At 41.2% G+C, this 16,604-nt stretch overlaps 1 protein-coding gene across 2 annotated transcripts; it reads right to left on the bottom strand.

Annotated features, from left to right (window-relative positions):
* Positions 1–8,007: 8,007 nt before the first annotated feature.
* LOC148016100 (glucan endo-1,3-beta-glucosidase 3-like) lies at positions 8,008–12,711 on the bottom strand. 2 transcript variants are annotated; one of them, XM_087663957.1, is made up of 4 exons: positions 12,580–12,652; positions 11,020–12,276; positions 9,563–9,590; positions 8,008–8,788 (listed from the first exon to the last, which is right to left on the bottom strand). In XM_087663957.1, exons 1-4 carry the CDS (start codon positions 12,647–12,649, stop codon positions 8,599–8,601), a joined length of 1,545 nt encoding a protein of 514 aa, XP_087520083.1. In that variant the 5' UTR covers positions 12,650–12,652; the 3' UTR covers positions 8,008–8,598. The 2 variants fall into 2 exon arrangements, with proteins under 2 accessions (XP_087520083.1, XP_087520082.1); XM_087663956.1 differs by having other exon boundaries at positions 8,009–8,788; positions 12,576–12,711.
* Between the last annotated feature and the right edge of the window lie 3,893 nt (positions 12,712–16,604).

Genomic DNA, 16,604 nt, shown 5'->3' with positions numbered 1-16,604 from the left:
TCTAAGGGGATCCTTTACTTGTCATAGAAAAACTATATACAAACGATCCTTGAGTGCTTCCATATGCAAGATGTTAAACCTATTGGCTATCCTTTACCTTCCCATGTGAAGGTCAATCATACAAATTGCTACATGAGCAGAAGGCCATGATAGCCAAGATCCCCCATACATCTACAATGGGCAATTTGATGTATGCCATGATAGCCACTCGTCCAGACATAGCATTTGCAGTGGGGGCTTTGGCATGCTATATGGCTATACCTAACTATGGTGATATTGGGACACCATGACGGTATTGTGAGGTATGTGAAAGGCACTATAGATATGAGTATTTGCTATGGCGGTCATGATACTATAGTCCTAGGTTACATTGACTTTGACTAAACAACATATGCGGATAGTAGGCAGTCCACCTATGGGTATGTCGGTGCTATTTCTTGGATGCCCATGGTGCAATAATGCACAGCCTTACCTACTACTGAGGCAAAGTATGTTGCAATCACTAAGGCTGCAAGGAGACCCTATGGTTAGGCCATTTGGTGATAGACCTTGGTATTATTGTTACTCCTACATTGCATTCAAATTCTATGAGTGCTATTCAATTGTCTAATAACCAATTCTTCCATATGAAGACAAAGCACCTTGAGGTGTGCTATCACTTCATCAAGGAGGTGGTAAAGGACAAGTTTGTTGAGCCAAGATCACGATTGATGAGAATCTTGTATATCTACTAACTAAAAGTCTCCCAATGGAATGTTTTGCCTTCTCTAGAAAGATGATGGACATAGGATAAGATGACATATATTCCTTATCCTATTGTACTTTTTGTACATTTTTACTTCATCACTTTTTCTTGTCCTCCCCTCACTAGAGGCACATTCGCCTTTAAGTGGGAAGTTGTTGGGGGTAAAGGCACCTATGCATATCGCCCTATATTTACTACATACACCATGACCTCATACCTCTAGGCTACATGTGGCAATCACCCATCACTATCACTTTATTCTTTATTCTTTCAATGAGTATTGAATAAGGGAAGGCCAGTCACATATTGTGACTATTGGAATTCTCACATATACTGTGTCTCTCCCTCTTGCTTTCTTGCTACATTCGCCATACTCTTGCTTTTGCTTGTGTGCTTCCACTTAGGCTCTATCTTTCATAGATTTGAGGAACAAAGAGACAGATGGATCCCAACTTCCCGAGGTCTTAAAGACCTCATGAGAGAGAGAGAGAGAGAGAGAGAGAGAGAGAGAGAGAGAGAGAGAGAGAGAGAGAGAGAGAGAGAGAGAGAGAGAGAGAGAGAGAGAGAGAGAAGGGAGGATGAAGAGAGAGATGTATCCCAACTCCCCTAGGTCTTAAAGACCTTGTGGTTGGGAGATAATGTTGAGAGAGAGAGAGAGAGAGAGAGAGAGAGAGAGAGAGAGGAGGAGGAGGAGGAGGAGGAGGAGGAGGAGGAGGAGGAGGAGGAGCAACATTAGCACAACAATAGTAGGGAACGAGGGAGGGGGAGAAGAAGAAAAAGAAGAATAGATAAAAAGTAATAGTGAGATTAAATAAAAGCAAGGGGGAGAGAGAGAGAGAGAGAAGAGAAGAGAAGAAGACAAAGAAGAAAAGATTTAAAAGACAAAACTAACATCACGATTTAGTAGGATACCAAATGTGCTAACCATGTAAACCATTGATATGATCTCATGAGAATTACACAGTTGACCACAATGGTAGGTTAGATTAAACATTTATAATATTCTTCATTTAAGACAATTTTCTTAATTAGAACTTAAAACCAACAAGTGCTAGCCCATTCAATTAATATCCTTTATTTCGTATTAATGTAAAGTTGCATGCAGTATCAATATTGAAGCCAACCCTAACTTTGAACATGTTGCCCAAGCACAAGTCTCCCAACAAGAGTCCAAGTAGTAGCTATTATTAATCTCATGTGTGCTTGTTGATGTGTTAGGACATATACCTTGACCTTGGTATGGGGCATACAAATAACAAGTAAAATTCTATGTGAATATGCAAATCACATTTCAAGTGTGCTATGAAATTTAAATAAGGAACCTAAGGTGATGATGATATTAAGATTGCATATACCCTTCATTAACTTTAGCATCATATTTAGGCCAAAAGCAAGATTCTTAAATGTAAGTGATTGGAGGCACATCCTTGATAGATTGTCTCAAGTTTGTTTGGTTGAAGGTTTGTCTTGATTAATTGTGTGGCTTTGATCTCAAAACTATAGAGGATATTCTTTGGAGAATGTGAGCATTGGCCTCGCTCTATACAAATTCTAAATCTCAAAAAATACTGATAGGGACTAAATAGAGAGTTGGGTCTTGCAACAAGTATGAATGGCCACAAATGGAAGGCTGAAAACCCTAACTAATTTTGTATAAAGTTGTAACTCATCCATTGAAAGTTTAGGTATTGTGTGCACAAACATGGGGCTATCTTTCTTTCTTTCTCCTTCTCTCAAGCTTGAATAAGATTGAGGTTTCCTTGCTTGCACAAAAGCACTTGTGAGCTTGAGAGTATGAGAGATTCTCCTCTTGCTATCGTGCATGTTCTACCTTCTCTTTGTCTCACGAAAGTGTGGGGGTGCAATGTTGCAAATCAATGGAGACAAAACGAAAGAAGGCCATGGGAACTTTCTATCTAGCCTTGAGATCATCTAAGCTTCTCCCAATTGATCTAGACTACAATGGTATAGATGGAGGCATCGATGAAATAACAAAGTAGCTAAGATGAGAGGTAGGTTGTTATTGAGTACATTGAAGACCTTAAAGCGATAGGTGATTTTTTCTAATCATTACTTTTGAGGTTCACCCTTGATAGAGTCGTCTCAACAATCACTAGATAAGGGTTCAATGTTGCTAATGGTGCACACAAAATATGCACATGGGTGATTTCATCAAAGTCATAGAATTTTGTTTGCTAATTGCTTTGTTAACAAGAAAGTACTTGTTATGCTATGTTGCAAAATACAACATGTATATATGATAACTAAGCATAACATTGACTTTGTACACACAATTCTATGTTGGGTCATGGATGCCATGTTATGTGCAATGCTAGCTTTTCCCTTCTTTTAAAATAAATTGCAAAACTTTGATATTGCAACCTAGATATCTTTTGTGCTTGCACATAGGTTACCCTTCTCAAAAGAGAATACATTGTTAACAAGCTTTCTAGCACTTCATTTCATTATTTTTTTGTTAACATTATTTGTGATTTGTGCTTGAGGGGATCACTCAAAAATATGTAATTCTATCAAATAAGTTGAACAAAAACCATTCTTTGTTTTTCTACAATGTTCTACATAAGGTTGACATTCACTATTGAATAGAAAAGTGGTATATTTTATTGATGAACAATTATGGATAAAGGGTTTTTTGAATAAACCTTGAATGCAAGTGATATAGAGTGTTTATGTATAGTGAGTCCCTAGAGGATCTTTAGCATGTCCCTTCTAACTCTTGAAGGAGGTTCATTTGTGGTTCCCTTTCTTTTTTATATGTGCTTCAATTAGGTAGGAATGTCACTTTCACATCACCAATGGATGGTTTTGTTGGAATCTCAATTGAGGACTTTATTGCATCAAATATTAATCATTGCATTACCTCCATACGATCTAATGTTGGAGAGAACTCTCAATCATGCTCTGGTTGATCTCTTTCTTTTGCATTTTTTTTTAAAATGCATAAGTTTCAAGAAAATCCAATGTATGAGATCACAAGCTTCTCAACTAATTTGTCCTAGCATATATTGTGCCCTAGACAATTATCAATTACATGCTACATGCCAATCAACTAAGAAATTGCTTAAAGATTTCACATCGAATGTTTCTTTACGATTTATCTCCTACATCCAAATGCATAAACATGGTCCTAATGGTGACACTTCGCATTTATGGATACACTTCATGTAACCAATCAAACATTTCTTACACTTTACTGAATTCCAACCTCACATAGACACTTTATGTAGTCAAGTACAAGTGTCCTATAGGTGATGCTCACATCCCATCTATTATTGTGGCTTGCACATGATTAAGGTGTGAGGCATGATTACTTATACACTATGCACCTCAATCAACCACTAGGAACACTACACTGGCAAACTCTATTATGTTTGTCGAGATAGGTCAACTCATGACATGCATCGAGGCCGCAATTGCCACCATTGGCAAAGGGACTATGAGAAGCCCACCAAAACCCCAAGCTATAGACCCTTACATTGCTTTGACAAGAAGAGACGAACACAAATGATACTATTGTCTTGCATAGGATGAGTACCATCTTTATCACAAACATTGCTAGTGTTGTCCCTAAAATCTTTACCTCTTCAACCCCTCCAAAAAAAGATTATTGAGTTGTGTTCTTGTCAAGATTGAAAGATAAACCTCATCTACATTGACATGCAACATGATGGTGACACTAGCATCGAGATCTCTAAAGCTAAAATTTCCTATCAAACTCCCTTTATGTCCATCCCATGAATGCTTCCATAGCTAGCCTTCCCATCACCATGACTAATTATAAAATTTGGGTATTGGTCACCCCTATTGGATGATTAGTAACATGCCCCCTTTAGGCAGGTGTTTTTTTAGTATAGCCGTTGATTTGATAGTGAACCATTTCAAGTCAAAGAGATGTGCATAGGGGAAATAGAAATGATGTTGCATGCAAGTGTGGAGATTGTGCATCCAAAGCACCTTGCCCATATGATATTTTTAATCCCTTTGTTTTGAACATATGTAGCAGTGCTCATGAAAATTTCCCTTGCAATGTAATTGTACAAGTCAAGATTGGCAAGAACCATCCTTATAGTATAATTGCACCACTTAAGGTTGGCAAAAATCGATGTGAATATGATGCCCTTATTAAAATTCTCTCAATTTTTTTTTATCGACTTTACTCATGAAATACACCTTAGAAAAATGTGAAGATCTAACAAAAACCCTTAAGAAAAAGTTTCACATACGAATATGTAAGTAGAAATTGTTGTATATCTATATCGCATGGTTTTCATATAGTAATAATCAAATTACAACAAAATTCTAATATTAGAAGATTTAAGGGAGAAATTGAAATGGACATTGGAGTTACTAATTACAAATAAAAAATTTTGAGCCTTCAAGGCCTTGTGCAATGGTCAAAGTGTCGTGTCACATAGCAACCTAACACCTAGCCCATCACCCATCACATGCACTATACCTACTTGACTATATGTGGTATCAACTAGTTCAAGGTGCCATGTTAGCACCCCAACATCTAGCCATCACCCATCATCACTTGCACTCTAACTACTACCACCAATCCTCTTTAACACAAATGTCTTACTCTTTGGTTCTCCACCCACTCCCCATGGAGAAAGCCCCCAAATCTTCATCAATCTACACTCCAAGTTTGCCCTCCTTGTCAAGCCTATTGGCATTCACCAATAAGATGTTTGTCTTAAAGGCTTTACAACAAAAATACCCCACAATCTTGTAGCTTTTCATTGACCCACATTCCTTTAAGTGGACATGCCACTTGCTCACGCTAAAGTGCAACCTCTATTTTACCTTAATGATGAGCTCTCCTAAGCCTAAAAGGATGGTGGATCAACCCTCCAAGACTTTTATGGCTGATAACTATCTTGATGTGCTCCTTTTATTCAACACACTTTTCCTTTGAGCTATGTATACCAAAGCAAATTGAGTGGATAACATGAATCCTAGAAGTCTACTGCTTTTTGTAATGAGAATTAGACCAAATACTTATAAGTTACATTACAATTGGTTCCCATTCTTGAAGGTTGCCATGTTTTTACTTCAATATATATATATGCTTGTATTCACTTTCGACTTATTTGGTGTTGCAATGTGTCCTTGACTTGGCTATTTGTATTAGAGGTCTCTTGCTATGTCTAGGGCTAAGCCTTGTCACTATTTTGAAACCCTAAAAAAGGTAGCAATTCCACTTCATACTTAAATCTAGGATGAAGTGAGCTTATGTGAGGAGATGCCACACGTCTTAGACTGAAAGTCAATTGACACCAACTTTTGTCATGATAGTAGGCCATTTTGTCTATGACAACCATATGTCACATGTGGTAAACAAGCCAATGTGTACCAAACACAAATGCTAGGAGAAGTTGTTGCCAGCTATCACATGGTGCGTGAGATTTAGATAAAGAGAGCAATAAAGAAGTATATTTGTAAGTTGGTAAGGTATTTACACCAAGCACATAAATACAAGGACTAGTAACACCATGGGAAACACAATAATGTGCATAGCCTCATTTCTTCAATATATGTTGGATTGTTGGAAATACAACATGCATCAAGAGAATGACGAGTAATGCATATTCAATCCAAGTAAACAAAGATATGGGTACAAGAATCATTGTAATACAAGAAGAAAGGATCACTTTACACCACATCAAGCTCCCTCTCTTCACACACATTTAAAATTTGTAAGTGCTTTCCAAATTTATAACCAACATCAAACTCTCCTATCCTAAGTGCAATCTATTCATATCATGTGATGGCTACAAATTGGCTTATTGATTGTTTCTATTTTGCTTGCATATGTGTTGTACATATATTGTCTTCAAATATAGTAAATGAAGATGAAGATTCTTTTGATAATAGTTTTGGGAATGCATCTGAATGCCATTTGGCCATTCAACCCATTGCTTTGGCTTTCTTTAGGAGGAGGATCTCATTGTTCCCTTCACACGCATCTTACGCACTAGAAAATACAAGATCTTGTTGTCTTCTCCATAAACATCTCAAACAAGTATGACAATCATTGTTCAAATTTTGCCCCGTTACACTGAATAAAATCCAAAACAACTCTCAACACATTTGTCTTGTACAAGTCCATACAATCACCAGCCATCTGACTTGTGCAAGTTCAAACAATCAAAATAGCAAGTGACTTCACCCCTTTCCAAGGGACTTCCCTATGATCCATGGATATACTCTACAATACGTGACACATGGTAAAAGATGAGAGTATCATATTTCTCTTTCTCCCTTTACTTCCATGTAAGTGTCTGGAACACTCTTACATTTCTTTCTTTTTGAGAAAGCTTTTAGGTGAAATTGTATTAAAAGTAAAAAGAAAGATTTACAAAGTGACGAGCTTCACCCATTTATGTTTTCAAATGCACTTTAGTGCTACATGAACTTATCACATGAGACTTAGATCTAATTTCCTTAAATAGTTTGTTACATATGGCTGAGGATAGTGAACTATTATCCATGCTCTATTAATCCATCTTTTACATCATGTTTAAGGCCTTGATTATGTCTACTTCCTTGGCTCTAAGCAAGCTTTCTTTTAAATGCACAAACTGTATTGACTTCAATGTAGTAAGTATGTGCATCACCGTAGAGGATAGAAAAAAGAAATATGAGAAAGTTGAAAACCTAGACATTAGCTTTAGATTATCATCCTTCTTGGCAAACTTCTCAAGTATGTAATAATGACTTTAAAAAACCACACCACCGAAACTAGCATGCAAGACATAAGCAGGTTTTGAGTGGCCCAACGGCAATATTGTTCCTAAGGGTGTCTACATACTTAGCAAAGTACCACCCTGAACCATCCCCCAAGCCTTCTCCAAAACTTCATTGAAGTACTTTGGCAAAGGATCAACCTTTTTCTTGGTGAACTTGTGTTCTTTGTGTATGAGAATCCCATGTAAGTCAATCAACATGCATGTGAGAGGGCTCTTAGTTAACTTGGGGGCTACCCATTTACTTATTAGCCAATTTTTTGATTCGAATAGATAAAGTTCGTGGGGAAGCACGGCACAAGCTTTGAACTCAAGCACCCCTATAACTCAACCCACACCCAAACCAGTGCATTGGTTTGTGTGTTTATGCGCGAAATTTTTAGTGTTCAAAGCACCCTTATAACTCAACCCACACCCAAACCAGTGCCTTGGCTTGTGTGCTTATGCTCGAAATTTTTAGATGGGAGGATGTTGCGAAGTTTTGTATGGTTTTAGAATTCTTTCGGATAAAATGGAAACGGTTGTAAATTTCATCAGACAAACGTCCATGACTTGCAGAAAACTGTCACAGAAAAACAACGAAGGAAACAGGGGATGGTGGGCGGGAGAGAGACGCAAAGAGAGAGTAATAAAGATTCCTTCTATTATTCGTACACAAAATACTCCTCCCCGTCGGCTTTCAATTTGTGACTTGGCGCCTACCTGCTTTATACAATTCTTTGCCCACACAAGCAAAGCACAACACCACAAGAATTGTATATTCTCAAGGATTTTTGTTCCGCGTGCAGGACACGCAAGGTCCCCATGGCAAAAAAAATTTAATTTCATCAATCCTGCAAAAAATCCAATTTCTAAGCATTCAGTTATATAAATCATTTCCCCCTCCTTCGTCCCCGCTAAAAGTATTAATCATTTTTTTTAAAAAGGCCGTCTTTTCTCTTTTTTCCTCAAAAGCTCTCTCCGTCTCCCCACAGACAGCAAAGGGTAGGAACAGAGACAGACACAGGACGAGGAACGGAGGGCGGTGCCCGTGAGAGAAAAATTGGGGCGATGAATTCCGGTGACGGGGGAGTTGGGTGCTGCTCAAAATTGCGCGGTGATGGCCATGACTAGGAAGAGGGAGGCAAGGGTGCAGAGGATGTGCATCTGTGAGATGGCGCTGGCCGTGTATCTATCCACAGAAGAAGTACTGTTGCTCGAGCTGGTCTCATTCCCCGTCGTCGAATTAGACCCAGTTGTGCCATTCAAGGTTACATTCGATGTGCTAATGCCACTGCATAATCCAACACCCCACAAAAAATATTGAAACACATTAGGAATTTTGCCTTACAATCGACCAAATATTACCATCTATGTTGAAAAATGCCAATATTTACCTTGCAGTCAACCAAATATTTGCCATCATCTGAGTATTTATAGACAAACCAGATACTACAGGTAAATATTCACAAGGGGGCTCTTGAGTCTTTTCCCTTGTCTTTCCCTATGGAGCCTTCTGCTGGAGAGGCTCTGCATGCCTAGCTAGCTGCAGTTGGGGGCACAGGTTAGCGAGCCCCCACCTGGCCACAGGCTGCAGTCTCTTCCGAGCAGAAACTTAAGATGTTATCACCAACATCACTCTTCTAAACTTGTGAAAAGTTTAGTGTGGTTAAGTAAACCATCATCATATTATTCAACTTAACCACACAAACTTGTGAAAATATAAGTAGAATTTGCCTAGGCCTTTTTTGCTCTAATTTTCAACGTGAGAATTATAGTGGGAATTTCTCAAACTTTTTGAGATTTGAAAAATAAGAATTAATATCTATTAGACCTAAAAGACTTTGGCTCATTAAAAGACATGTGCCGTGTGATGCTTAAGTCCTGCAGGACCCGAAAAGAGGCAGCATCTAGACCCTAGATTTGTTTACTATATATACATTTATGAGATCTGCAAAATCTGCACGTTCATACCCACAGCCCTGCACCTCCTCCCTGGAAATTTTATTATTCTACAGCTGACATGAAACCCAAACTTGTTTCAAAAAGTTTTGAATTTTAGAATTACCTTCCCGGGTAGATGCACACTCCATTACCTGACACATGAAAACACAAAAGCCGAGAGAATCAAATCAGAAGAAAAAACACTCGAAACTTTTATTTTACAGAATTTACAAATACAAATTAGAGCTGTTTCACAAAATTGGTGTGTGTGTATCTTGTAAAAATAAAAATAATATATAGACTTTATTGACTCTTGCATACCACAAACTTACAAAAGCCTTGGTTTTAGTCTTTCCAATTGCCAATTGGGTGGCAGCCTGCAGGTGGATGGCACAGGCAGTGGGCAGGCAGGGTTCTGGATGAACCCTAGAGGTTAGAACTCAACTGAGAATTTCTAACTTCAAGTTGGTGAATCATTAAAAGATATGTTTTTGAATTCTACCCCAAGGACATACTATACCTTTGCCTGACAAGACTTGCTTTCCAGATTTCTTCTCAGACCTAGGGTTTAGTGAGAAAAGCTCTAATGAACCTTCAACCTTGCATTATTGGTGAATTCTCTGTGAGAGAGAGAGAGAGAGAGTATACTTTTGTGACTTACCCCTTGTGCAAATGCTAAGAACTCTTAAGAGGAAGTGACTAGCCTGCAAACAGCTGCATTATTTTGTACTCCAACCACAAAGAACTGCCTTTACTTTACAGCTTTACCCCGGGTAGGAATCTCGGTTATCAATGTAAGGAATTGCAAAGGTACAGTGATACTTATCAGCTCTGCTACAGCAAGAATGTACAGAAGTGAGATCTCAAACTTCAAAGGAATTGCCATTCCCTATGTTGCACGGTGCAAACCACTCAAAGCAGTAACAGATAGATCTACCTTGACGGCCCACGGGTATCAGAGCTGTGTTGCGCCAGCACCACAAGGTGCAACACACTGCTAGCCTTCATTGGGGTTGCCCAAGTGCAAAAGGCTCTCTTAATGTATGCATTTAAAGACAGCTACGGGGAGTATTTTATGCTATCTTTGTTTGATTGGTTGCTGAGAGGCTGCCGGCTTTTTTCATTCGTAACCACTACTACACTGCTGCTAGAACGGCCCTTCTTTGCTAGCACTTGCAAGGCTCAGAGGGTTTTGGTTTTGGCAAACCCTACCATTCCCACTTACAACCCAGTTCTTAGTGCATACAGACCACCAAGAGTGTAGTGAAACATGCAAAGAGAAGTTGTTATAAGAACCAAGCCCGGAAGAGACTAACAGTCAAGTGTAGACTCGAGAATCAGTCTAGTACTATTGTCGATCCATTCCTCCCGAACGTTATAACATATTGTTTGATCAAAGACCAGCTTAAAACATTACAGCAAAACAAAAGATTTGACAGCGATGATATCATTTTGAAAAACTATGCAAAACCAATTTTTTGGCAATGCTATTGAAAACAGAGCTTGGGTTAGTTTGGCTCTACAGAGCTTAAGAATGTCTTCACCAGATAGATACGAAATGAAGAGTGTTGAGAGGCTTACTTGGATTAGTGGTGGAGACTGTGGCCACTCCATTGAAGTCACAGCTCCCTTCCACCCGATTGTTATTCTGATAGTAGCTATCAAATGCGTAAGATGCGTGTGCCTGAATGGTGTCTGGCTCATAGCAGAGTTGCCCGGGCTGGATGGCCGTACAGTTGGCCCGCCCAACGCCACATGCCCAATCCAGAGCTATCTGCAGGGCATCTTCATCAGACCCGGGCTTTGCCACACAGTAAAGCTGTGTGGTGGTATCATTGGCCAAAAGGGGCCCCGAATTGCTTAGTCTCAGTGAATAGGCAGTTTGCAGGGTTGAAGCATTGAACAGGCCATAGTTCCTGGACGCTGCAGAGCCCACCTTCATGTCCTCATTGAAAAGTTCAAACAAGTACAAGTTGATGGTAGCCCGGGGTCTCTTAGGTGTCCCTGAGTTGTTCAGCACATGAGCTATCAAATTGCTGTTGTAAATGGAAGCGTTCTCTTCAGTTGCATCTGTGTCAGAGCTATCCCCAGCTGAAGGCCATCCTGATTCTGACACCACTATGGGTATATCACTGTGATTCATCTGAGCCAAGGAAAAAAAGGCCGCATCCAGCACAGCATCAAACAAACTCCTGTACTGGTAAAGAGTGTTGGAGTCTGTGACCACACTGCCTGGAGTCAGAGGATTGAGCAGAGCATAGTCCAGGAGAATGACACCATTGCTAGACTTGTAGATGTCATAAGAATAGATGTTGAGCATGAAGAAAGAGCCAGTGGATGAGAGGAAGTCCAGCATGGGCTGCAGAACAGAGTTCCAGCTCCTGTTGAAGTGGGCTTGAGAGGGGGGGAAAGAGTCCAGTATGATGGAAGGATCATGTGTCGTAGAGATTTTGACTTGTGAGGTAAGGTTGGAAGCTTGCAGAGCAGAGTACAGGAATTTCATGGCAGGGACCAAAACCAGAGCTGCATTTGGGTCTGATGTGAGGACTTCTGTACCCACACATATGGCTGTGATGTTGGTATTGGGGAGGTAGGCCAGGACATTAGTTCTTACCCAGTTCGCCGCGCTGACATTAGACTCACCGACGCTCAGGAGCTGCGTATTGGGCACTGTGACCATGACCTGTATGCCTGTGTGAGCCAAAGCTTGGAGCATGGAGGAGTTGGCATCGTAGAGTCGGAGGTTAGTGATGGACTGACGCCGGAGGAGGCTCACAACCTGCTGTGGAGACGGTGTGGCCGAGAACTGGGTGCCGTAGTTGATCCCAACAAAGCCACCTGCACAGGCACACATGTCACAGGTTATGCCACTGATGACAAGGGAGCTACTGTTTGCAGAAATGCATCCTAAATACGCAGACAGGGCATCAACAACAAGGCACGAATTCTAGTAATGCAAGGAACGTAGAAGGGCAGATGATGTGACGCAAAGACACGAACGGGAAGATGCATAAGTAAAATGCTGGAGTGCATATAGTAATGACAGAAATCTAGAGAGAGATCCACAAACAAGAGTTTAGCCGTCACATAGAGAGGGAGGAAAACTAACGACAGAGCACAGAATCGAGCAAGCTTACCGACCTGAACAAGTCCAGGAAGAAAGGAGACAACAGAGGAGGAGGAAGGAGAGGTGGAGGGACAGAGGTGGCATGGTGGGAAGGGGGCTTAGTCTGCGACCGGTCCCCTATTAAGTGATGATGAGACTCATGAGAGGGAGAGGCAGAGGGGAAAGGAAAGGGCCAGGGCGGGGGCGGGGGCGGGGGCGGGGGCGGGGGCGGAGGAAGAAAAGGCGCGATGATGGTAGCATGGATGGGGGGGATCACAGTCTACACTGTACAGAGAGTCTACGGGGTTTACACAGACAGAGAGAGAGAGAGAGAGGGGGGAACAGGACTGTACCGAGTCCAGACTAGAGAAGGGGCGGCGCTGGCGTTTTCCGCCACCAGCAAAAGTCCATCTGTGGTCCCCATCCCGGGGGCCGGAGGCGCTCTTTTCCACTATGAAGAGCCCCGCTGCCACGTACCTCCCCAGCAGACCTTCCAATTTCCACGTCTGCCCGTCCACGTGCAGTATCCCAGACGTCATCATTAATGTCCCTAATTTGAACTCGCACTTTTTGTTCCTCTTATTTAGTGTCTCTTCGCGTCTCATTGCTGATTTGTTTCTCGACCTCTGATGATGCACCATTGAAGACTGAAGTTCAGTCCCTTGACCATTCATACAAGTCCATAGGAAATCCTTCTCACAATGGAAAGATTATGGTTTTCTTTTTTTTTTTGTTGCTCTCGATCCTGATGATGCACCATTGAAGACTGAAATTCAGTCCCTTGACCATCATACAAGTCCATAGGAAATCCTTCTCACAATGGAAAGATTATGGTTTTTTTTTTTTTTTTTTTGTTCTAAGGGGGGGCGGGGGGGATAAATCTGCACTCGTTACGCACTCAACACGGTACAGAAAGGTAACACAATATATGAGCTCAAGGTATACTCTTGTATTATTCAATCCAAAAAAGTGAGACAACATAGACATATCCCAGGAATACATCCTCGTGATGCCGCACATAAGAGGGTTCACCATTGGGTATAGGGAATCACACGTAGAGTGGAAACAAGGCAGGGCTTTGAGTTACTACTACTTCCTATATAGGTGCATTCGGTAGCAACGGCATAGTATAGCTACAAAGCCCTTACACTCACCCCCGCTTTTGCTAGATTGCTGTCCTCAGCAATCTAAGGGTAGCGTTTGTTATTTAACTCATTCGGGGTCTTAACACAGCTTTTCCTAGCAAGCTGGTCAGTGTCTGCCGGTCTAAGGGGACCGCGGGGTCTTAACACAATCTATACTATCAGACTGGTCAGTGTCTGCTGCACTAGGACTTGGGGGTCTTAACACAGCCTTTTTTAGCAAGCTGGTCAATGTTTGCCCATCTAGACTGGACTATTGGGGCTTCGTTTTTGGAGTTTTTTTATGATTGTTACCATGCGGGTCCTGTTGAGATGACAAGCTCAACACATGCGGACATTAATGATGGACCGCTTGGTTAGATGGGTCCACACGTCTACACTTATCACGTCGGTGGTCATTATGACTCTCACATGGCCACTGACTCATTACTTATTATATTCAGGTCGTTACACCTATTTACAGCTGGCATAGTTATAGCGCCAGTCGACTAGTATAGTCGGTTAGTCATTGTTTGACTTAGTAGGCCACTTTCCTTTTATGTTGTATCTTATCTATACTTTGTGTACATTGTAAAGTGTGTGGAAGAAGAAGAAGAAATCATTAAGAAAACGTTTTGGCCTCCATCTCTCTTCTTGTCTCTTGAGTGAGCTTCTCCTTGTGCATTCTGTGTGTGTTCGGCACAGCATCTTGAGCAACCCCCTCCACCACGCGATTTTTGACATGGTATCAGAGCTGCGCCATTGAGAGAGGCTGATTTCGAAGATTGAAGCAAAGGAGAAGAAGCAAGGTTCGAGCAAGCAAGCCATGGGTAAGAAGCTCTCCCATCCTTCAACTCTTTCTCTTGGATAGTGCCTGTGGAGGCACCGGAAGCAGGGCAGAGCAAAAATCTCAGATTGCAGTGAGATTTGGTGTGCGCGAAGAGCACTGTGTATTGTGCACGTAAGCCCTTTAGGGCTATGCCGCAGTTATTTTGGGCATTTGAGGCAGTTTCAGCGCCCGTTTTAGAGCCGTAAGGTTGCGGACATCAGTTTCAGGGTACACTGTGACTTCGGTTGTATTGACCGAAAGTGGATGTGCAGGTTACAGATTTCAGATCTGTAAGTTCAAATGTGTTTACCAGTGAGTAAACACAAGGTTGATCTGCAAACAGGTTGCAGATTGCATGTATTGTTGAGCAGACAGTGAAAAATGATGTATAGTGTATTGCTGTGCACTACAGGTCCAGGGTTGCAGAAGATTTGCTTGCTGTTGGTATTAATTTTGTGATAATGGCAGAGAACAGTGGAAGCCCCATCATTGAGAAGCTCGACAAGAACAACTACCCTTCATGGAAGTTCCGTGTCACGAACTTCCTTATTGGAAAAGGCCTCTACGAGTTCGTTTCAGGTGAAGAAAAGGAGCCGGAGGTGAGTGATCCTCCAACTGCAGAAGAGACAAAGGCACGAAAGGAATGGAATGCAAAAGACAAGAAGGTCATGTATTGGTTGTCTGCAGTAATTGACAATAATATGCTGGGACACATTAGAAATGCAGAGAATGCATATGCAGCTTGGACCATACTTGAAAGTATGTTTTCTGTAAATACAAAGGCACGAAAGATTCAACTCAAGCAAGAGTTGAATACATTGAAGAAATGGAAGATGTCTATCAATGAGTATGCATTGAAGGTAAGGAGCATTGCAGATGCATTGGCAGCGATTGATGCAATGCCCGATGATGATGATTTGGTGTCGTCTACCTTGGGTGGACTTAACAATGAAAAGGCTTGGAAGTCTTTTGTAACTTCCGTATATGTCAGAAAGCCATTTCCAGATTTCGATGAGTTGGTCTCTCTAATGATCACTGAAGAAATCAACATGCAGAGTGAGACATCTGAAAGAAGTGGTGAACAGGTCCAAGCTTTCTACTCCAGTTCAGGAAGGGGACGTGGTAGGTTCTCTTCAAGAGGCCGTGGTACAGGACGTGGTAGTGATAACCAGCAAAATAGATTGAATCAGCAATTTGGCGATATGCAGGTTTCAGGAGGTCGTGGTAACTTTAGAGGTAGGGGGAGCTTTAGAGGAAGAGGTGGATGGCAGAACAGAGGTTCTAACAACTCTGGTATTGTGTGCCACTACTGTGGCAAAACAGGTCATATTGCAGCCCAATGTTATGCTAAGAGAGATGATATCCGCAGTGGTAAGTTGCAGCAAGGAAACTATGCATCGTCTTCACGACAGAATGAAGACAAAAATGAACGTTTGTTCGTTATGCAGCATATGCTGAATGCTGTTACTGGAAAGGGAACACATGAAGATGTTTGGTATGTTGATTCAGGTGCATCCAATCATATGACCAGCCATGCAGAATGGTTTGGAGAGATACAGGATTTGCAGAATGCAGGTTATGTGCAGACGGGTGATGACTCATGCCACCCAATTTCACACATTGGAAAAGTTCCCTTGTCCTTGCATGATGGTAAGACAAAGAGTCTTTCAGATGTATTACATGTGCCATATATTACAAAGAACTTGGTGTTAGTCGGTCAAATGGTAGAGCAAGGGTTGCAAGTCAGATTTAATGCAAAGGGCTGCTTTGTAGAGGGCTTCAATGACAAGTGCAGGTTGGTAGCAAAAGGAAGTAGAGTTGGACGTATGTTCACTCTAGATGCTGGAATTCCTACTATGAATGCTGCTATGTATGCTAAAGGAAAAGGTGTTGTTGCAGAGATTGAATTTTGGCACAAACGCATTAGACATGCAAATGTACAAAGGCTGAAATTAATGCAGTCCAAAGGATTGGTTACAAGTTTGCCTACATTTAAAGTTGCAGAATTTCAGAAGGTATGTGAAGCATGTCAATTTGGTAAGCAGGCAAGACAACCCTTTTCACATGACAGAGATGTAAGCAAAAATATCCTTGATGTTGTGCATATAGA

The sequence above is a fragment of the Lygodium microphyllum genome, chromosome 23 (assembly GCF_053477565.2).
Source record: "Lygodium microphyllum isolate KBCC chromosome 23, Lygodium_microphyllum_v1.1.10, whole genome shotgun sequence".
Classification (NCBI taxonomy): domain Eukaryota; kingdom Viridiplantae; phylum Streptophyta; class Polypodiopsida; order Schizaeales; family Lygodiaceae; genus Lygodium; species Lygodium microphyllum.
This window is presented reverse-complemented; position numbering and strand designations above follow the sequence as displayed.

Coding starts and splice junctions, on each gene's coding strand:
- LOC148016100 (XM_087663957.1), bottom strand. CDS start 12,649: ATGCCACCTCTGTCCCTCCACCTCTCCTTCCTCCTCCTCTGTTGTCTC. Junction 9,591..11,019: donor AGTCTCCACCACTAATCCAA/GTAAGCCTCTCA, acceptor TTCATGTGTCAG/GTAATGGAGTGTGCATCTAC. Junction 8,789..9,562: donor GTGTGCATCTACCCGGGAAG/GTAATTCTAAAA, acceptor TGGATTATGCAG/TGGCATTAGCACATCGAATG.